Genomic DNA, 21,007 nt, shown 5'->3' on the forward strand with positions numbered 1-21,007 from the left:
CCCAACAAACCCCAAACCAACCCCAAACAGATTCAGGATGCAGGATCTCCAATGGGATGGTCGCACCCCACAGGGAAAAGCCTGTCCTCACTCCCCAGCACAAGCACACACAGTGTGCCAGGGCTGCAGCCAGCAGTCCCACACTGATACTGGTCTCCCACATCCAAATGTAAGCTACTCCTTTGCACCACCACACACAGAAGTTGTGGATCCTGAGCTAGGGTGTGGATTAGGACTCTCTTGGCATATCAAGATTAGGAGTCTCTCTAGCATATCAACAGCAGGATTCAGGGTGGGGTTTTGGGTTTAAGTGCTTAAATCAGCCAGCCACCTGCTAGTTAAAAAGCAGAAGAAACAAAAGGGAGAATTCCCAGGATCAATTGCCCTTGCTGAGACAGCGGCAAGTGGCTGGACAAACAAGAACCACCCCAAAGCACCTCACACACATCACAAACCTGTGGCTCAGGGCTTGTTCCAAGAGGGGAGATGGGTGCTGGTTGCTATTTTTAATCTTTCCCTTTTTTTGGGTTGGTTTATTTTGGCTGATGTAGTTCTAACATACACCTATCACCACGGTAATTAAAAAAGAATAACCACCACCACCACACACTATTGCACAGGGGAAAAAGACGACATGGGAACGCACACTTACTACCACGCACGAGGAGAGCCCTGCTGGGCGAGTCACAGCCTCTTCAGAGTGGAAAAATCAAAGGAGAAAAACGGCTCAAGACAAAGAACAGGGGGAGAAATAAAAGAAAAAAAAAAATCCCAAAACAATCTCGTTACAGAGAACAGGAAAAGAACCACCGGTAGGATACACTCCGACTCTCTGGAATAGCTGCAGAAACTCGGCTCAGCCTTCTTCTTCCTCCTCTCTTCCCCCCCCACCCCCAAGATCTTTCTCCCAAGGACAGAGTCCTGCTGCTCACATCTCGTTGGAGTAGGTGTAGTTGGGGGTGGCTGAATACTGCGTCTCGTGCTGCATCATGGCCCCCTGCGCCGCTCCCATCGCCGCGTTCTGTGCTGCCTGTTGGACGTGGGGGTTCTTCCAGGCCCCCGTGGTCCACTCCTCTTGGGCTTTGCTGAAGCTTCCCCCGCTCCCCCGGTAAAACTTATGGACCTGCAGCAGGTTGGAGAAAGAAAAATCCAGAGGCGCTGAGCGACTGCAGCTGGAGCTGACCCTCCAGGGTAAGGGGCAAGGGCTCCCCAAAACAAGGTGGCATCCCCTCCTCTCTTCCCGTACCATAGTGAGAGCGATGAAGGAGAAGACTGCCATCCCCGTGAACAGCACGGTGGGGATCAGCATCACCACGGCCGACCCCACGTTGGTCCCGAAGAAGGAAATCGCTGCAATCCAGCCGCTGCAAGATGAAAACAGTCAGGCTGTTAGGCAGCCTGGGGATTTCCTGTCTGGATACACACACCCCAGCCCAATGGCATCCCTCCCCTGGCTCCTCGAACCTTCTTCCCCAAGGAGAAGGATGCTACAAAAGCACCATGGGCAGACACAGCAGCAGCTCAACAGTGACTGTCACTGCACCCAACACGGCAGCAGCATCTTCTTCCTTACCAGACACCCCAGCCAGGGATTCCCACTGCCTGGATAATGCTGATCACCAGCTGGGCCATGAAGGTGAAGAAGAAGGCCATGAAGCTGAAGGAGCTGTCTGTCCTGCAAGAGAAGGCTCAGTCACTCCCTACTGCACTCCCTACGCAGCCATCCCCACTGCACTGCAAGGGAAGGGAGATGCTCCCACTTCTCGGACCCCTTTCGGGCAGAAGCAGCTGTGGTTTACCAAGAGGGTGGTGAGAAGTGGAGCTGCCTGTGGGCTGCAGGAGTGGAACTACAGGCAAGGGGACTGAGGGTGGTGAAGGGTCACCTGGGAAAGTCACAGGGCATCAGACCCTCCCCACAGCTTGGCCAGCTCTGCGCATCAGGCAAGAGGGTATCCATGTTCAGACACAGCTCTTGGCTTGTAACACCCCACCACTGGACAAAACCTCCCACACACATCCCCAGAACTACACCCTCAATTTTTTTAGATTTGGGGATACTGCACCAGGTATCAACCTCAGCAGCAAGCACCTTGAGAGCTCGTGGTAAGGTATAAAAGAAGCCTCAAGGATGGGTGGGAGGGAAGGAAAGTGGGCACCCCAACTGCATCCTCACCATTACCCTGATGCTGTACGGAGGCACACAACGGGGCTTTGGCCCTCTGGGAAATCCCAAACACCCTTGGTTGGAAGGTTCAAAACGAAAAGCTAAAGGGTTGGACAGAAAGAGCAGAAATTCCCCCAAATACTCAGGCAATGGCCCAAGCTAAGCACTAACTGTTTGGGAGAGGAAGAAAAGAAAGAAAGAGACAACCGTGATAAGCCAGGCTCCAGTGTGACCACTTACTTGAAAGCTTTGTAAATAGGTCTAAACCAGCAGACATAGGAGCAGGGCGTAAAGAGAATGAGCCAGAGAATTGCCAGTCCAAAATTAACAGCTCCGCCGCCTCCAATCAGCCATGCGAGGCAGCCAACGAGATTCACCGCCAAGGTGATGCTGTTCACTGCAAACACACACACACACACACAGAGGGAGCAGAGTAGCACGTACACGAGGATGCTGGTGCGACACGAGAGACCCCCCTGACCCCAGGGATGCCCATGCAGGACTGGCCAGCAGCGCGTTACCCTAGCCAGATCTCCCTGAACATCGCTGCAATTCAGCTGGCTCAGCCAAAAGGGGCTGTAACCTCAGCCCAGCAGCAGGACAAGGGGTTTTTTTGCTTGTCACCAGCTACAGTTCCGCTGAGGAACATGTGAGTTCCCTGAGCTGAGAGCCCAAGTCCTGAACTCCCTGCCCTCCACGCCTTGTCAGCTGACCAGGGCACTTCTCCCACCTCTGCTTGGGGTTACAGGACACAAGGGTTACTACTATGAAGCCCAGCTCTGCAGACACAGGACAAAGCAGAGAAGGCTGATCTGCATTCTGACGCCTCCGAGTTTTTGAGAATGATTCATTATTCTAACAGGAATTAAATCCCTCCCACCACCGCCTGCCTGAGAGCTGCAGCTGGCAAGAAAGGGAGCTCAGTTGGTCAGGCTGAGCTCAGGGGGCTCGCTGCTCCTTAAAGCCCCCTCCCCCCAACCCCTGAACACTGAGGGGACCTTTCAGCCTCTCTGTGTTTGCGGGGGAGTTGGGGAGAAAATGATCCAGAGAGGAGCTCTGGAAACAGAGCAACACACAGCCAACTAGCTCAGAGAGCTGGTGCTGTGGGAGAGGTTGGAGTAAGAACCAAGCTCTGTTAAATTAAGCAGAGCGAGAACAGCCAGATTGAGGTGGGGAGGGGCTTTAACACCCCTAAGACAGTTTCCTCAGGGAAGGACAGCTTAGTTTTTCCTCCCTCTTCACAGAAAATCTATGCTAACCCTCCTGACACTGTGAGGGAAGTTAACCTAGGGTCCCCTTCCTAACAGGACACAGTTCCCAAAAGCAGAAACACCTGACCTCCCTGGTGCCACCTCAGCTCCTCATGACCCGCCTCGGAAGTGCAGGACACTCCCCAGGCACTGTTATGCTTCCAAAGTTCAGGCAAAACACCTGATTGAGGAACTAAGCTCTCCTAAATAAAATATACAAGTGAGAGTGCCAGCTCACCCTGAGCTGCACACAGCATCACGTTCAGTAACACTCCCATATGTGTCTGGGTACAATCTGTCCCCCCAGGGTTGGGAAGAGAGAGATCCACGCTAGTTTGAAGAGTTAGAAGATGGCGACAGCTCTGTTAGCACAGCACGGCACACAGAGGCATGCAGGAGGAACAGGCAAGACCTGACTTTGGGGGAAGCCCTCAGCTCCCCTGTTTTGGGGAGCAGGAATCCTGGGCCTCCAGTCCAAGTGGCATCTTGGCCTCAGGCCGCTGCTGAAAGGCTCAGGAGGAGCTTGGGGTGGCAGAGAAATGCCTTCTCTGGCCCAGCTGCTAAAGGAGGCCAGCAGAGGCTTGGCAGCTCTCCTGGGGGGACAAGGCCAGCTGATGAGCAAGATGGGAAAGGGGGAGTAAATCCTTTCTGAGGAGGACACACAGGTGTTGAGCTGTCTCCTCACAGCAGCCTCCAGTGGGACATCAAGGTCACCAAGAGCCCTCGGTTGCTGAGCCAGTGACACACCTTTATCATCATGGGCTGAAGCCCATGGAATGCTGCATCCTTCATCCCATCCCCAAAGGGTCTGAACATGAGACACCAAGGCCTGGAGGGGCCAAAGGGCTTCCCCTGATCTTGCTCTGCTGCTCTTTGAACTGGTGCTTTCCAGAGGAGCAACCTTCAGAGAGGCAAACACAAACCCACCCGAGCCCACCCCTGCTCAGCCACTCACGCATCCAGAGGTAGTAGAGCCGCTTGGCCATGGTACGGTGCTGCGGCGGGATCTCTGCATCGAAGTCCTGGTAGAAACATGGCTTCAAGGGGATGAACTTGGGCAGGGGAGGGAAGTTGTTCACTTTTTCTGCAATAAAATGTTTTAACCAACATCGGGCACTGCACAGGGCTGAATGTAAAGCAAAAAGCTTCCTAAACTCAGGTATTTTTAGTCCCAAGGATTGGCAAGTTTCACACAGGAATTAAGAACTTCCCTCCCGTAACCATCACCAACCCCTCACATGCATCAAGGCAAGTTAACCCTTGCTGGCCACATGGAGCCTGCAAGTGGGGACACCTGCAACCCCTCTAACAAGCTGACATTACAGCCAGTAATGCCCCAGGTGGGCTTCAGAAGCAGCCCCCACCCCATACCTGCCATGCTGGCAAACGCTCAACTTCTTTGCTCCACAGAAACGTAGCGTGTGGGGGAAACCAACCCAGAAGCTTTAATAAACTGGAGGAAAACAAGAGAAAGAGTGATACAAGGTGGTCAGGTACCTCCCCAAAGAGCTTTCACCTTCCCCCAGCTCCAAAATAGCTCAAGGACAAGATGGTCACGGAGCAGTTTGCTTTATTTACTCAGACACTTTGCTCTACAGCCTTCACATGTCCAGGCTTACTGCTGGCACCTGGCTAGGGGCAGAACAAATCCCAGCTCCTCCGGCAAAACGCTTACGCACCGGTTAAGGCAGAAGATTAAGAGAAGATCTAACGATGTGGGACAGGGCACGGGCTTAACCTCCCACTCCTGACTGACCTACATCCAGCCCCAGGAGAGAGCCAGGCCGGATGGGAGGCATGCAGCCCCACCAAAGGGTTTTAAACTACCCACACCTGCATGAAGTTCATTACCTGACCCCAAACAGTTTCTTTTTAATTATTAATTTTATCTTTTTGCAAAGTGTTCCAGCACAGGGAACTACCTGGCTGTCTCCTGACAGTATCACAGCCTCCCATCTCTGCAAGCCCAAGCAGGAAACCAGGCCAAAAGGAAGCAGAGACATCAGCTGAAAATATCAGCTGGAAAAAAATAAATCAGTGCTGAGTGTCACTAATGAGTCACTTGAGCAGTGGCTTAACAATTACTCATGTCATTTGGCACCTTTGGTATCGTGCAGGTGGGAGAGGGGGGAGCTCAGCATCCCAGGAGAGACCCCATCCCATGCCCTGTCCCAGCAGCAATAATTATGCAAGATTAAAGCAAAAAATGAAAAGCTGAGAGTTAAGATAGAAGCATGAAGATGGCTGCTATGCACATCCCCACCTGCCTGCAGGATGTGCCCTCTCAGGGTCATCTCAGGCAGAGGAATGGTAGCAGCAAACACATTTCCCACAACGTGGGGTCCCACTGTCAGCGCTCAGAGGATTTGGGAGGGGGCCTCAGCCAAGGCAGCACCCCTCTACATCCATCACCCTGTATCAAAGACACCGGCCAGGCACAGCAAACCCCCACGGTTTGCCAGCGTGCTGTCTCCCAACATCCGACAGCAGCCCACGGATGTCTCCATCCCTCCAGTGCTATAAATACTGCCAGCACGGCTGACGTCTCCCCAGGCAGCGCCTCAGCCCCCGTGCACGTGTGCTGGGAGCCGTGACACACGGCCAGGCGTGTCCCCCAACCTGACACCTGCCTCGGCGCTGCAAAAGCCTTCCAAAACCACGGGGATTCTGTAAAATTCGGCCCGTGATTTTTTTTATGCAATTGAAGCAGGAGGTTTGCAAGGCAACAGTATATGGAGAAGCCCCGACATCCCCTCTGGCTGCCCAGGGTGGGTTTGGGGAGGACAAGCGAGGCTGGGCCCGGGGAGGATCATTGCCCGCGGGTTTCCACGGGAGCAGGGCTGCGTGTCCCTCGCAACCCTACTGCCTCCCTCCCCCCCCCACAATCCGACCCTACCCCAGGCTCGGGCCCCCCAGCAACAGCCCGGCGAGAGAAGGGCGGCTTTCACTCAGGGTCCCGGGTTCAGCACCCACGGGGGAGCGGGGGTCTCCGTGACCGCCACAGCGCCGCGCACCCCCGCCGGGAGCGGGCTGCCAGGAGGTAAGGGGGGGTAAGGGGGGGCCGGTGTCCGTGCGAAAGGCGGTCGCCCCCGCAACGGGTGTTGGGGGGGAGCATCTGACCGCTCCCCGCTGTAGCAGGTCCCCTCTTGCCCCCGGCCCCGGGACTCACCGGCGCGGCGTGGCGCGACCCGAGCCGTCCCGCGGCGGGTGGTGGCGGCGGCCGCCCGCCCGGCGCTGCTCCTGCCGCAGCGGCCGCTTTCTCGCGAGACTACGGTGGCGCCGCCGCCGGCCGGGGTAAGAGCAGCGGCGAGATCTCGCGAGAGCGGTGGCGGCTGCTGTCCAGGGTCCTGGTGCCGCCGGCGGGGAGGGGCGGGGCTACCGGAAGGGGGCGGAGCTCCGGTAGGGTCTGGGGGGCTCTATGGGAGGGCAGCGACCCCTGCCTGGGCTCTATGGGACGGAGGGGACCTTCCGCGGGGGGCAGATCGCGGCAGGCCCGGGGCTAGCGCAGGCTACCTGTACCCAGGAGGTCAACGGGAGCCGACAGGGTCCAATTTAGGGGTTCCCCCCCCCCAGCAAGAAGGTCCCTTCTGCCCCATCACCCTGCCAGGGGTCCCACAGCGGTCTGCCTCGCACCCAGCGCTGCCCCCGGTGTGCAGAGAAGGCAACGCCTCGGCTGGGATGCAAGGGGAAGGGGCTGCATGGACTCCCAGGTGGGCTGGCACAGGGACATTAACCCTACATCAGCCCAAAGCAAGATGAAGGGGCCCTAAGAAGTGCCTCTCGTTCCCAGTGCCACTGCAAGGAGCCCTGTTCAGACCCCCTGCCTCAGCACAGCATCAGGAAACCGGCTTATTTCATAACTAAACCATCCTTCTTGGGACCCAGCACACTATCATGTCCTTACAGGGCATGGAGGGTCAGTGAGGATCATGTCCCACCATGGGAAGATGGGAAGGTGAGGGAAGCAGAGTGCTTCATGCACAAAAATAAAGGCACCCCAGGCACCAAAGACCCTCAGTAGATGAAGAGCATCGCTCTGTGGGGATGCTAGGAAGGAAACTTGGCAGAAATGGGGAAAATGCCTGTTTCACAGATGGTAAAATAGAGGGAAGCAGGAAGACAGGCATGTCACATGTGACGCCGTATCTGAGTGCCCAGCTGTCCACCCAAAGCACCCTCTGGGTCTTGGCCCCTGAGCAGAGCAGGGCATCCAGCTCCATCCCATGTGTGAGAGGAGAGTGAGGGGAAGAACACAAGGGGAGAAGGGGATACAGATATGGAACCCCCCACTCCAGCCAAGCACCACTGCTCACCCACACGAGAGGCCTCACGGGGGTGCTCTGAGACCTGGAGCACTGCACTGGCTCTGCCTGCACTGCCCTGCCCACAGGCACTGAGCACCCCCGGGATTTCGGGGTGACCACAAGCCCCAGCCCTGCTCCCTGGGGAGGAGGAGCCTCATCTCAGTCCCAATTTCCCCACAGAACCCTCCCTCAGGCACAGGGCCTCAGGAACTGCTTTGTACCCCTTATTTCTTGACCTTTCTCTCGCTTAAACTTAGTCCATACCTGGTTCTTTGGTCCTCCAGCACCTCCCCTTCTCACTGAGACTTTGGAAGCACCCCGCTGCAGAGCCGCTCCTCACTCTCAGCACCACTGTGCTCCTATCCACCTGCAGACTTTGCAAGAGGTTCAGGAGTTAGATAAACGTGTACTCCCCTTACTCACAGGGAGCTAAGGAAGAACACACAGCCAAGGGCAAGCCTCACTGCCCAATGCCTGCTCCATGCTACCTCAGCAGGGCATGCTGGAAAAGATAGCCAAGTTTAACAATGAGCCCCGCTCAAACAGAAGTTAGAAGAGCCTAAATTTAAACTACAGGTCAGATGCAAGGTCAAGCTATGAGCTAGAACCCAGCCAAAGCTTAAAGCTAACTACAACTAGCCCACAGACCCAACACAACTAAGACTAAGGCCCCTGGGCTCAGCTTAAATAGGGTTCCCACACCGTGGGCGGGATGTGGGTGGGGAGTCCCAGGTGGAGCTGGTCACATCATGAGGGTTTATTAAGGCCCACAGGGCCCTCTCAAGGTCCTGGTATTCATGGTACTTATAAAGGGGCTTACCCTAAAAAGGGGATACCCTCCCCTACCCCCACCTTTCCTTTACAGCTTGCTGCTTTAAGGTGAGCTGTCTTGAGTGATGCTGTTTCCTACTTGTATAAGGGGGGTGTTTTTTAGCTTGGTTAGTAGAGAGCTGTATCACCTTAGGGTGCTCCTAGGGTTCCTCTGGCACCTTGAGAGAGCCCCTGTAATTACATCCCTGTAGGAACAGTAGCTCTCACTCTCTTAGTTAGGACTGCAACAGGGTATCCCTGCCATGTTTTGGGGGTCTATCTGCACCCCCCACACACACCCTAGGCTGCAATAGCTCAGGCATCAGCTTGCTGCAGATTGCAATGTGATGAGAGCCTGTGACCTGAGCTGGGCAGATGTGACGCAGAGATGGGTGGTGGCACTGAGACTTTCCTTGTATCAGATGCTTCATTTTTCCACCCTGCTTCTGTACAGGGATGCTTCAGGTGAAAGAAAATATAGAGAGGGCAGGTGGAGGACAGGGGCTTGGGTTACTGTTCCTCTCTAGCTGCCCTGCTCTCCCTTAGGAATATGCTTCTGGAGTGGCTTTCCTGGGGGAACTGACCGTTGTCAGTCTTGTCTCTGTGCCCTTCCTGAAGTTCTCTCCATCCCTACTGCTTCCCCCTTCTTTTCCCACCTGGCCTTTCCAAGCTTTCACCTCTTGGGGTCAGAGCCAGGCACGAGGGATGGGACCCCCCCTGCACTGCAGGCCGCTGGGAGGTGGGATGCTCAGAGATTAACTGTGATGGGAAGAGGGAGGAGGAAACTGGTTCCAGTGTGAGCAGAGTGGGTGCTCAGGGAGGACAGATGTTTGTGTAACTGCTCCACTCCTAATTCGCTCTCCATTTCTGCCTTTACCATCTGCTGCTTCTCCATTCTTAAATGACTCCCCATTCTCTTTCCCAATGGTTTTCTTCCAGAGTCCCCCATGGCTGGGGCTGCCTGTGCCTTTGTGTCCCCCCCATGCCTGCTCTCTTCCCTCTCCCACCCTGCTGTTTGCTGCGGCTGAGCTCACTTCAGCTATTCCTTCACTTGCAATAACCAATCCACTCTGTTATCCTCCAACAAATAAGCTGACAGGCTAATGAATGGCTTCAGATGGTAATTAGCAACAGAGTTGCTAATAATGAATTTCATTTACATTTTAAGCACTGCAGAGGAAAAGCAAGACCCTGTCATTACTCCCCCCCTGCCAGTCTCTGCTTTGGGGGGAGCAAACCTTCCGCAGCCTTTGGAGGGCAGGAGAAAGGCTTGGCTGTGGTTATTCTTTGCCTGCCTCCATTTTGGAGGCTGCGATAAGCAGAGTCTGTTAAACAGCCATTAGAGGTGGGGGAGAAGAAGCTGCTGCCGCTTCCATCACCCGATGGGAGGGGAAGGTACCCTGATGCCACAAAAAATGGGCCAAGGGTGGTAGGAGCTGGTCTTGGGCCAGGAAGGAAGGGTTGGGTGGTTCTCTCAGTGCCAGGGAGTCATCTGGCTGCGGGCCCGGTGCTGCTGGCCTTGGGTGGCCATGGAAGCTTCCTGTGTTGCCGGTGCCTGTTTGCACACCCGGCTCCCTGGATTGCGTGTGCTCTGTGAATGGTTGCTAAAATCCTCCCTGATTATTTTCTCAGGGTTTTAGCCTCTTCCAAAGACAGCAGTTTCCCTGAAAGGCTTAATCCACCCCTGCCTGCCTGAGGACAGAGCTGGGCACCTGCTGCAGAGATGCCACAAACAGTCTCTGAGCAGAAAGGGGGAAAAGCTGATGTTTTGTCTCATAGGAGTGAGGGACTGATGGTGGAACCGCAGTGACTGGGCATGCTCGCTACCGCAGAGCGCCGGGTGGGACTCAATGCTCAAAGTCTGAATCCGCTGCTGGGGGTAAGCATTGTGTGCCCTGCCTCAGTTTCCCTCTCTGCACCAAAGGGGCCTCGTGGGGAAAAGCTGTTCCCATCCCCTTGTGTCTTCCAGAGTGGCAGGACACTGCTCTTAAGTGGAACATCCCATCCCACATGGGTGAGGCACCGGTGCTGTCCTGCCATCGCCTGTGGACCCCAGGACCCTGATGTGGTGGTTGGAACCCCATGGAAATCTGCGTGGGGACCACAGGGATACAAGGCTCTGCCCTGGCCAGGAGGGTTACAGCTGCATCCTGCCTTCACCTCTGTAGGCATCGGATTGATTTATTTATGTATTTTTATCAAGCCCTGCTTGGAGTGAAAACAATCCAGGGGCCTCCAGAGGCCGATAAGATTTGACTGCAAGTCAATACTCGGCGTGTCTTTCCACTGTGCAATGATCCCCTGGCCAGCAGGGTGGGAGGCTGGGGGTGACGGGCACAGGCAGAGGGCCAGCCCGGGGCAGGGACACGGCCTCTGCCTGGGGAAGGGATGGGGGCAGAGCAGGGGGAGTTCCAACCTGCAGTAGGCATTTCCCAGGATGTTTTGTCAGTAAATAGGATGGTGAGCCTGTGGGGGGTAGCTCCATGTTGGGAATGCGGAGAGAGAGGAAAGGAGGGAGGAAGGAAGTCACCCGTGAAAATCAGCTCTGCTGTGACATCTGCTCCTCGGGGCTCTTGGGATGGGGAGAGGTTTTCCTGCAGGCAGAGCCAGGGCTGAGGCTGTGGGGTGACTGGGGGGAGCAGAGCCCTGGCATGCTCAGTGCATGCCACAGCCACTTGACAGGCAGCCGGGCATGTCAGCGATGCTGCCATCTGCCAGGCTATTTCCTGGTGGTGGGTCCCAAGCGATTCTCTGATGGCTAGTGAGGGTTGAGCTGAGGCTTTCCCAAAGCACCTCCTGCACATCTGTGCTGTCCCTGGGCACTGCCTGGCTGGGACTCCCCCGTCCCTCTGGGAATGCTGCCGGGGGTAGGCAGGCACGGAGGCAGGGAGGCAGGCTGGCTGCTCATGCTCTGCTGACATTCGCAGTTATCTCTTGGCGTCCTTGAGCTGAGCAAGCACTGAGAGAAGGGACCAGGTTCTCTTTAAGGGGGCAGTACTCCAGGAGCATCATGAAGGCAAGAGTGAGCTTCTCTCTCTGCCTTCCACCTTCTCTCTTTCCCTTCCCTCCCTGCGTGCTCCCGGACAGGGACTGGAGGTCCCTGCCTTCCCCTTTGCCTTCCCTAGCTCTCAGTGCCAGCCAAGGATGAAGGATGAAGGCAGGGTGCTGGGATGGGAGGCTGAGTAAGGGGAGGAGGAGGAGGGGAGGAAGGGGAGGGAGAGGGGGAGGATCTGCTAATTACACAGAACAGCTCTGGGGGCTGCTGAAGTCCAGAATGAAGCAAAGAGCAGCAGAAGCGAGTGCTGCAGTGGGAGCGGAGGAGCCCAAGCATCACCGAGAGCCGGAGGCAGCTGTTGTCCCTGCTGGGAGTGACTGGGGGCATCCAGGGCATCTTGCAGCCCTGACCCCTCAGGGGGACAGCCTCCAGAACATCCACAGAGCCTGCTGCTGGGTCCTCTGCAGCCAGCCCTGGGTGAGGAGAGGGGAAGGGGCTGGAGGTCCCAGGGGTGGAAGGTTAAACTCAGCCCTTCCACAGGCTGGGCTGGAAGGCTGTGGAGTTAGCCCTGCCATGGTCCTGGGGGGCTAGGAGCCCCAGCAGATCCCTTGGAAAAGGGTGGAGGATGGCTGCTGAAAGAGGGAGAGCCAAGCCCGTCACCCAGTCCCGGATGGAGAACTTCCGAAAGGTGAGGACATCGGAGGAGGAGAGCCCGTTGCCCTTCCCTGACCTGCCCCCAGATGTGGTGGAGATGAAAGTAAAGGAGGGCAGCAAGATCAGGAACCTGATGAACTTTGCCATGGCCCAGATGGAGCTGAAGGGCAGTCGGCAGATCGTCTTCAGCGGCTGCGGCAGGGCGGTCACCAAGACCATCACCTGTGTGGAGATCATGAAGCGGAAGCTGGGAGGTCTTCACCAGGTCACCAAGGTACGCTACAAAACCGTGCTGGAGGTTTGGCAGAACCAGGACCCGTTGCCTGATGGCCAGGCACAGAACCTGACAGTCCACAAGAATGTTCCCTCCATCTGCATCCTCCTCTCCCGAGATCCCCTGGATCCCAACCAGACGGGCTACCAGCCCCCAGAGCCCCAGCATGGGTTGGGGACACAGCTCAGTGAGGTGGGAGAAGACACATCCAGCTCTTCCAGCACAGGGCTGAAGCGACCCCTGCCACCTCCCTGTGAGAAGCTGCTGACCAAGAAGTTGCAGGTACAGGTACCTGACAGCCCCAGGGGCTTGGGGACTGTGGACCACCAGACAGACTGCCACCACTGACCCCACTACCTCCTGCCCTGACCAGTATAGGCAGGAGACTGTACGCTGGAGAAACTTGGGGGGGTCATTTTAGTTGCTTTGCTGTGGATAAAGGTGGTGGTGGGGGTGTCACTGGTGTGCTGCAGGCTCCCCCCACCATGCTGCTGCTCCAGGTGACCCCTGTGCATGAGGGCTTGCTGGTGGCGGGGGGGGGGGGGGGGGGGGGCAACATGGCCCCAGATTTGGGATGAGGGTGAACGGGTTAAACCTGCCAGCTTTTGGTTACAGGCCTGGGGGGGTAGGGTGGTGTATGGTGGGGAGAACTCCAAGCCCCTTGGAGTAAATATCTTCATTATCAAAACTGCTGCAGTTACACCTGGTGAGGTTTATTAATGCTGTGATTCATCCCAAATAAAACACCCAAACAAGCAGGACAGTCCTGTGCTGCTGTGGGACAGTGGAAGCAAAATAAAACAAAACCCCTTGGTCTTACCGCATCAGTCGCTCGGGTCTTTGTGCAGGGTCCGGAGCTGGGGTGAAGTCCTGATTTTAGGAGCTGGGGGGTGGTGGGCTCTTGGTGTAGCTGGATGTGGCGCCTGGCACAGGACTGTTTTGGGGTTGTGGGCTGGCTTGCTGGGAAAGTCCTTCAGAGTGAAATCCTCGCTGCTTCCAGAGGTAAAATGAAATGAACAAAAATAAAAAGCTCTTTAGAAACAGTTGAAATATGTATGTGTGTGTGTGTGTGTGTGTAATCAGCTGTGCTATAGCCCCTGGTACAGCGAGGGTGGGATTGCTGCTGATGCTGAGCCAGGATAAGGGGGTTTTGTCCAAACCCTATCCCAAGGTGGGATGGGCTGGGGACCATTCTCTCCTGTGCAGCCTGTCCCAGGCACTGCAGGGTGAATTAAATCTGTATTAATGAACATACCCTTCCCCACAGCTAGCAGGGAGAGATGATCTGGCTGCAGCTGCTTTCTCCCCATCTTACATCCCCTTCTGTGCAGGGCTTGCTTGGCAGGCGCTTTCCTCGGCTGGGAGGAGGAATGAAAGCAGTGAGGAAGAGGAGGAGGAAGCAGGAGGCTGTTTTGTCTGGCGATGACCTTGTTATCTTCCCTCAGCAGGCAGCTGCTCCTCTGGGCCAGAGGCTTGTGCTTATCTGCCCTGCTGCAGATTTCTTCACTTATCTGCTGCTGTTTAGCTGAATATTCATTTCTTTTTTCAAAAAAGATTTATTTGGGGGGGGGGGGCTGGGAAAGCTTTGGGCTCTGTGACCCCAGGGATGCTTTTCCCAAGCTTCTCTCTCCAGTGCAAACACCACTCAGGTGCCCCATATATGTTCCCACCCTACAATGTACTGAAAGTTCTGCTAATTAACAAACCCCTCTGTAAATGCTCTGTTTGGAGCATAAAAACCTGCCTCAGCCCCACAGATGGGAATTAACAGCCCTTATTTTTAATTGATTTCATACACAGGCAATTTCCGATCTTGGAGGCAGCCTGGGGGTTTTGTACTTTGTTGGCTGTGCACCAAGGATGTGTAAAGCAGCTAACAAATAATACCTGCAACCCCAAATACAAAGCATTTAAAACAGCATGGTGCTGTCCAGTTCCCTACAGTGCTAAGGGGACATGGTGAGAAAAGTTATCATGATGGTTGTGAGGCAAAGAACCATTTTTAGGGTTATTTTTGTGAGCCTGACCCTGCCTCTCATGATACCGGCCCTACCCTCCTCCTGGCACCCAGGGCTGGAGGTGGCACCTTGTGGTCGGTGTCTGAGCGGTTTAGGGGTGAAGGCGTGATGTTGGGTGCCAGAGCCTCGGAGAGCTGTTGGATGCTGCAGTCAGGTCCCATTTTCCCCTCACTCCCCGGGGAAGAAGTGAGGCAAGTTTCCCCTTGCCAGATTTGGTGGCAAGGGGCGATCACCAAGCAGGGAGAGAGGGAAGGTTCACCCCTCGCTTCCCCGAGGTCCCAACCCCTGAGACGCCGTGAATGACCATGGCTATCGGTGGCCCCTCACCACCCCGCGCACCCCGCCCCCTGAGGCGGCACAGCCCCGCCCCCTCCCCGCCACAAAATGGCGGCCGGCACCTCCCCTCGGAGGCCGCGCTAAGCCCCGCCCCCCCTCCGCTTTCCCGCCCTCCCGCCGCGGAGCGGTGTGTCCCTGCGGCGCCGCCGTAGCCGCCCCGCCCCTCCCCGCCCCTCCGCTCCCGCAGCGTGCGCCGTCCGGTAGCCGGAGCGAGCGGCCGAGCGAGCGGCGCGCTCCGCCTCCCTCCCCCTGTCCCCGCCGCCCGGTGCTGCCTTCCCCGCCGCCATGCTGGGTGCCGCCGCCCTCATCCGCCGCTGCGCCGTCTCCGGCTTCCGCGCCGCCGTCCGCCGGCCCGCCGGTCCCGCAGGTGAGAGGCCGTTCGCTGTCTCTCCGCATAGTCCCGATCCCTGCGCGCCCCGGCTCGGTTCGGTACCGGGAAACCCAGCCCCGGGGAGGGTTCGGCGGCGGGGCTCGGCCTGGCCCGGCCTGGCCGGCGGCGCCGTGTCCTTGTAATGACCCGCCGCCGTCACTCGAGGGCAGGCCGCACTTGCGGCCTAGGCCGCGCCGCCTCCGCCGGGCCCGCCCGCCGCCTCCTCCCCCGCTTCCTCCCCGGGGACCCTCCCGCCGGGACCGGCCCCGCCGCTTCTCCTGCGACACCGCGCCCCCTTCCCGGGGCTGTAGCGGGAGGACCGGCGGCTCTTTTCCCCTGGGTCTCCCGCGAAGGTGACATTGACCGAGGTCGGTGGTGACCTCTGCAACCGGGAAGGAAGCTCGGCCCGGGCCCCGGGGGGATGTCACGGAGCCTCCCCCCGGCCCCGGGGGCGCTGAGGGCCGGCCAGTCCTGCTCCCGCTTGTCACCTTTTCCTTATTAACTCCCCTCCCATTAATAGGCAGATGAAGAAAACCAGCGGCAGCCAGTGTGAGTGCAGCCCGCCGAGCTGAAATACCGAGCCTGCGGGGAAGGCGGTGCCTGTGCGGCACCATTAGTAGCCAACAGCTAATTAACAGGTGCCTTTGAAAGGCTCAGAGACTGGCATCTGCCTCTCCTGTCACACACCAGGACGTGAGGGCAGATTGCTGTGTTTTACAGCAACACTGAGTAAATAGCCAGGCAGCATTCCCTTTGCACACTGAGGATTTCCTGGATGCTGCTTCAAATGCCCCCTTTTTTAATCATAAACCCCCTGACAGTTCTTCGCTGTCATGCTCTCCCCCGTGTTACTGTTTCCCTTGCGGCTTCAGGCCCTTTGCTAATGAGCAGGCTCTGTGTTCTTCCTCTTTTCTTTCCCAAGGTCTTGTAATACAACCGCCCCACTTTACCCTTCCTGATCCCTGTCACCTTTCTGGGTGGCTTCAGGGCTTTGTGTTTCGGCAGCTCTAACGCGCTGCGCTCGCCTCGTGCACGTGTAGGTTGAGGTCATGAGCACATATCCCTGGGCTTTTTTGGTAAGCTAATGCTCCTCGTGATGCGTGCTGCTTCCCTCTGTATTCCTTAGAGGGGAAAGCTGCCACATTCTGGCACTGGGGTGGGATTCAACGTGCCTTTGTGTAATATTACATGATTTTAGGCGGCTCGGGCTCTTGAAGCTTGTGAAGTTCACTTAAAAACTCACAAACATCTGCACTCTGCTCCTTCCTTGAGCTGGGAATCTCTGTGTGGATGGGTTGGTGGGATTTGAGTGTCACGTGTGTGACTGTGACCTTGATGGACCCCAGGGAAACTCGAGACACCCAGCTGGCTCCTGCGGCGCTTCCGAGCAGAGTCTGGGAGCCCAGGACCTGCTTCCAGCCCAGCATATCAATGTAAATGTCCAGCTGGAAAACAAAGGGCACCAAAGAAAGGTGGTAGCAATTAACAAACACATCCTGGAAGTCCAGAGTTCAAATTCTTGTGGCCTTTTTATTTTTATCCAGGATCCTTTTAGTCCAACCCAGTCCTTCCTTCACTTAAGATTACAGGGAGTGGTTTTGTTGGCATTCAGTGGAAAGAAGCCAGTGTTTTGACTTCAGTGTGGTGTTGGGAGAGCTTCAGCCTAAGCTTTGAGCTCCAGGCACAGGAGCATTTAGGGAGGGATTCTTTAATGGAGCAAGCAGGGGTCAAAGGTCTCTTGAGGGGACACGGAATCTCCTTGCAGAACAACAGAAGAATACTGTAACTCTGTCTCAACCCCTCCTTTTACTTACCAACGTAGACTGAAAATACCCTCATGCTTTGGGATGCATTGCATAAACAGGAATTGCAGCTGAGATGTTAGTTAAAAATCTGGATTGCATTCTGATGAGGCTTCTTAGGAGAGGTGTGGTTTGTGCCGTTGACTTTCAGGGCTGGGAAGGATGCCAGAAGGCAACCCAGTTTGGAGAGTGGGAGCTCCTGTTCAGCTGAAAACTTTGTTGCTGTGAGGGGTTGGAGCCAGGTTAAGAAAGGCAAAGTGACTGGCTCTGTCCAATTTTGGAGCTTTAACCCAGCAAGGTGCTTTTACATGGATTCCTTTGGAACCAAGCCTCCATCAGCACTGAAACAGTGATGGGACCCAAGACCCACAGCTCATCGCTCTGGACTCATCCGTTTATAGTGGGAGCTTAATCCAGAATAACCCAGCGTATTGCTGGTGCAATTAATAGGACAGAGGGGTTTATTTCTGGAAAGAATGCCCCTGGAAAACTGATTTGTGCATCTAAACTCACCACACGGCCACATCCCATGGCTTTGAGAAGGGTTGGACGTGGGGACCAGAACAACTGTGCAACTTGGGAGCACGTGTTAAGTTTCTCTTGCTTGCTCGACTCCAGGAAGAGGGAAAATTCCTGTATCTCTCAGAAACAGGGACCCCAGAAAGCTGCTCTCGAGGAACACTTTGTGATGTAGAAGGGAAAACAGATGCTCTGCCCCAGCCGGTGTTTAATAAGCCGTATTTATCCAGGCTGAGGACAGACCCAGACTCACCCTAGCGAGTGAAATCGATGTTTTATGGCTTTTGGTCTCTTGGTTGGGACCGAAGTCCAGTTATTTTCTGTTTGCTCAAAGCTTTTTCCTTTCTTCTTGTGCTCAGCTGTCCTGCAAGCCCGCTGCTACTCCCACGGGTCACAAGAGTCAGATGAAGAATTCGATGCTCGCTGGGTGACGTATTTCAACAAGCCAGATATCGATGCCTGGGAGCTCAGGAAAGGTAGGTTGTGTGAAATGGGAAGTAAATAAACCACTTCAGAAGAGTTTTGCCACCAGAATATAACAGCTTTGCAGGAGAGCACATAGGGAATCGAGGAAACCCTGATGCCTCACCAACCAGCCAGGTTGGGAGGAACTGCGGCAGTCCGAGGGAGGGAGAGCAGTGCAGTGGGAGTCCAGGCTCTGTAATAACGCCCCAGAGCACAAAATGTAACGCCTGGCTGGGAGGGAGAGCAAAGTTTGCTCTGAGGGAAGTGTACTTGAGCTCTGCTATCGCTTAGTGAGCGACCACACACCTTTTTCTTCAGACTCAGACTTAATGGCTTGGCCATAACTCCCTGTCCAGCCACCTCCAGTTGTTTTTTTGCTGTGGAGTTACCAGCCTCTATTAAAAGTGTCCACATTAGAGCTTATAAATGTGTTTGTGTAACAGCCAGAGGGATTGCTGCAGCAGTACCAGGGTTTTGTCCCCTTGGGAAAGGAGAGGAATAGGCACCAGCTCAAGTTCTGGTTTCATTAAACCCACAGGAACGAAGTTGTTGGGTTTCCTTCCCTGCTCCATAACACACAGCTCCTTTTGGGAGCGTGGATGAAACCATCCTGCTGGGATTTCACAAAAACACCTGCTTCAGATATTAAAATGTTACACTAGTGAGCGACAGCGAGAGGGAGAGGAGCAACAGAAACCCCCTGGCTTGGGTGTACGGCTCCCCGGAATAGCAGTGAGAGTCGCGGTCAGCTCCTGATGGTGGCCAGTGGTGTGGCAACGCTTAATCCTTGCGTGGGCTGGAGCTAAATAAAACCAGCAGGTTTTTCTTTCACTGATGCTTCCTTCCATCATCCCCAGGCATCAACACGCTCGTGGGTTACGACCTGGTTCCCGAACCCAAAATCATCGACGCGGCTCTGCGGGCGTGCAGACGGTTAAACGACTTCGCCAGCGCCGTCCGCATCTTAGAAGTTGTAAAGGTGAGTGTCGCACCTTCTCAGCGCTGAGAGGCCCAGGAGCTTTGGGTTGGGTTTTATTTTCATCCTCCCTCTCTTGCCTCGCCTCTTTTAGCAGCGGTGAGGGGAAACCCCTGTTTCCTGCTGCTGGAATGGTTGATGAGCAGGTGGCTGGAAATGATTGTTTAGAGGCGGGGGAGCTCGGCAGCGCAGCTTTGAGAGTCGCCTTGGCCTTTCCCAACGCTGACTCTGAGGATTTTTCTTCCTTTAATTAATTACTGGAAATACCTTGAGCGAAGGCAGCTCTTCATACTGGTTTGGGGAGTGGTGGGGGGGAGGTTTGCCACCCCTGGCATGCAGGTCTTTGCTGCTAGCTGGGGAAATCCACTCGTTTCACACCCTACTCAGCAACAGGCTGCTTCTTGGGTTGCTATTTCCACGCTCATCCAGAGAACCGAAACTCCTCCAGTTGTTTGAGAGATGTGAGACCAATGGATGAATCTTCACATGTTTTCCTTATTCCTTTTTTTTTTTTTTTCCCCCGGTGGGACAAGTCAGTTTATCAAAACTTAGGGGCAAAATAATGATCTTCCAGCAGCCCATCTGAAATATTGCTCAGGGATGATTTTTCCCCCCTAGATTCCAAGTGAGTTACTTGTTTTCCTCTCTCAGGTCTGGCCAAAAGCTGGTTTTATTTTTCTTTGTCCTGATATCACCTTCATTCTGTTTCCTTTTCCATCTAGGACAAGGCAGGACCTCACAAGGAAATCTATCCTTACGTTATCCAGGAACTTAGGCCAACTTTGAGTGAACTGGGAATCTCCACTCCAGAGGAACTGGGCCTGGATAAAGCATAAACATTACTGGTAAGCGATGCTGTCGCTTCCCAGAGTCTTGGTGTGGGATTCCAGTACCCTAGAACTCTTCTCTTCCTCCTCACCATGGGTCTGTGGAAGGCTGGTGGGATGTTTTCCTCTAGGAATGCCCAAACTTTTGTGTTATCATCATGGTCTCGCTGCTTTAGAAACCCGGGAGACGCTAATTACAAGCTTGTGTTACAAAATGGGCCCCACTTTGGGTTGTCGCACAGAAACACTGAAGCTTCTTCGTGTTATGCTTAAGATAGCCTCTGTATTCTGTAATTAAGCACTAATTTGGAGGGTCCCTGGTTTACAGAATAACCAGATCAGCTGGAGCCGAGCCAGGCCTTAACCACTCGGTGTGCAGAACATCCCTTAGCCTGCACAGATCATTTCAGGGGCCTTGGAAAGCCACTTGCTTTCTTGTCTCTTCAAGAGCTGAGTCTCTTCTCAGCTTAAAAACAGCTAAACTGAAGCCAGATTAAAACTTTTTGGTGCAAAGGGGGGTCCTGAGCCACACTGGGGAAGAGAACTGTGTTTTGGGGGCCGAGCAGGATTAAACGGGGCTCTGAGTGTGAAAATGAGCGATGGGAAGAACTCCTTTGAAACTCTGCAAAGTTTTGAGGCTGCTGCTTTTAACTTTTCCCTGTTTTATTTCTTCTTTCTCTGTTCAAGGCACGTTACTCCAGCGTTGTACTGGTGCCACCGTCTCCCGGAGCCACAAATGTTAAAAAATATTCCCTTGTTTGCAAAGAACTTCTTCCTTTGAGTCACAGCGTGTGTGATGGGGAGTTGGACCTAATAAAGAGAAACCTGGAATGACTGTGCTGGCGGCTCTTGTGGCTTCTTTAATGGGAGAAGGAGGGAGGGGTGGGTGGGAGGAAGGAAGGAACACACTGGGAACGGGCTCAGCTGAAGGGAATGAGTGGGAAAAGCTTGGGATAAGGACGCACTCGCTTGGCAGAGCCTCTGTCACAGTTTTTCCTGGGCACCTGGCTCTGCTTTGGAGAAGGGAAAGGAAAGGTAAGGGGGTGGCCTGGGGTGGGGAAGGAGACCCCCCAGTGATGAAGGGAAATAGACTCTATCACTCGGAAGTTATAAAGTAGGTATGTTTATTCAGCACTGGGTGCACAGGGAATAGCTCCACCACAGACCTGCACACCTGAAGTAGCAAACCCATCCTGTATTTATACAATGAAGCAATAAATACTCTATTAACACCTATACGTAT

The 21,007-nt window shown here is 55.0% G+C and overlaps 3 protein-coding genes across 3 annotated transcripts; 2 read left to right on the forward strand and 1 right to left on the reverse strand.

Moving 5' to 3' along the window:
• Positions 1-536: 536 nt before the first annotated feature.
• On the reverse strand, positions 537-10,568 carry SCAMP5 (secretory carrier membrane protein 5; the record flags this gene model as incomplete). The annotated part of the gene is made up of 8 exons (XM_084267898.1): positions 537-1,123; positions 1,247-1,364; positions 1,574-1,675; positions 2,405-2,561; positions 4,370-4,498; positions 6,584-6,789; positions 9,767-9,837; positions 10,539-10,568. 8 exons carry the CDS (start codon positions 10,566-10,568, stop codon positions 929-931), a joined length of 1,008 nt encoding a protein of 335 aa, XP_084124024.1. The 3' UTR covers positions 537-928.
• A 1,580-nt stretch (positions 10,569-12,148) lies between these two features.
• RPP25 (ribonuclease P/MRP subunit p25) lies at positions 12,149-12,799 on the forward strand (the record flags this gene model as incomplete). The annotated part of the gene is made up of 1 exon (XM_084268001.1): positions 12,149-12,799. One exon carries the CDS (start codon positions 12,149-12,151, stop codon positions 12,797-12,799), a length of 651 nt encoding a protein of 216 aa, XP_084124127.1.
• A 2,160-nt stretch (positions 12,800-14,959) lies between these two features.
• Positions 14,960-20,603, forward strand: COX5A (cytochrome c oxidase subunit 5A). The gene is made up of 5 exons (XM_084267845.1): positions 14,960-15,172; positions 17,856-17,972; positions 18,819-18,940; positions 19,660-19,782; positions 20,452-20,603. The coding sequence occupies exons 1-4, from the start codon at positions 15,091-15,093 to the stop codon at positions 19,771-19,773; spliced, it is 435 nt and encodes a 144-aa protein (XP_084123971.1). The 5' UTR covers positions 14,960-15,090; the 3' UTR covers positions 19,774-19,782; positions 20,452-20,603.
• The last annotated feature ends 404 nt before the right edge of the window (positions 20,604-21,007 follow it).

This window comes from Gallinula chloropus (assembly GCF_964237585.1).
Source record: "Gallinula chloropus genome assembly, chromosome: 9".
Lineage (NCBI taxonomy): Eukaryota > Metazoa > Chordata > Aves > Gruiformes > Rallidae > Gallinula > Gallinula chloropus.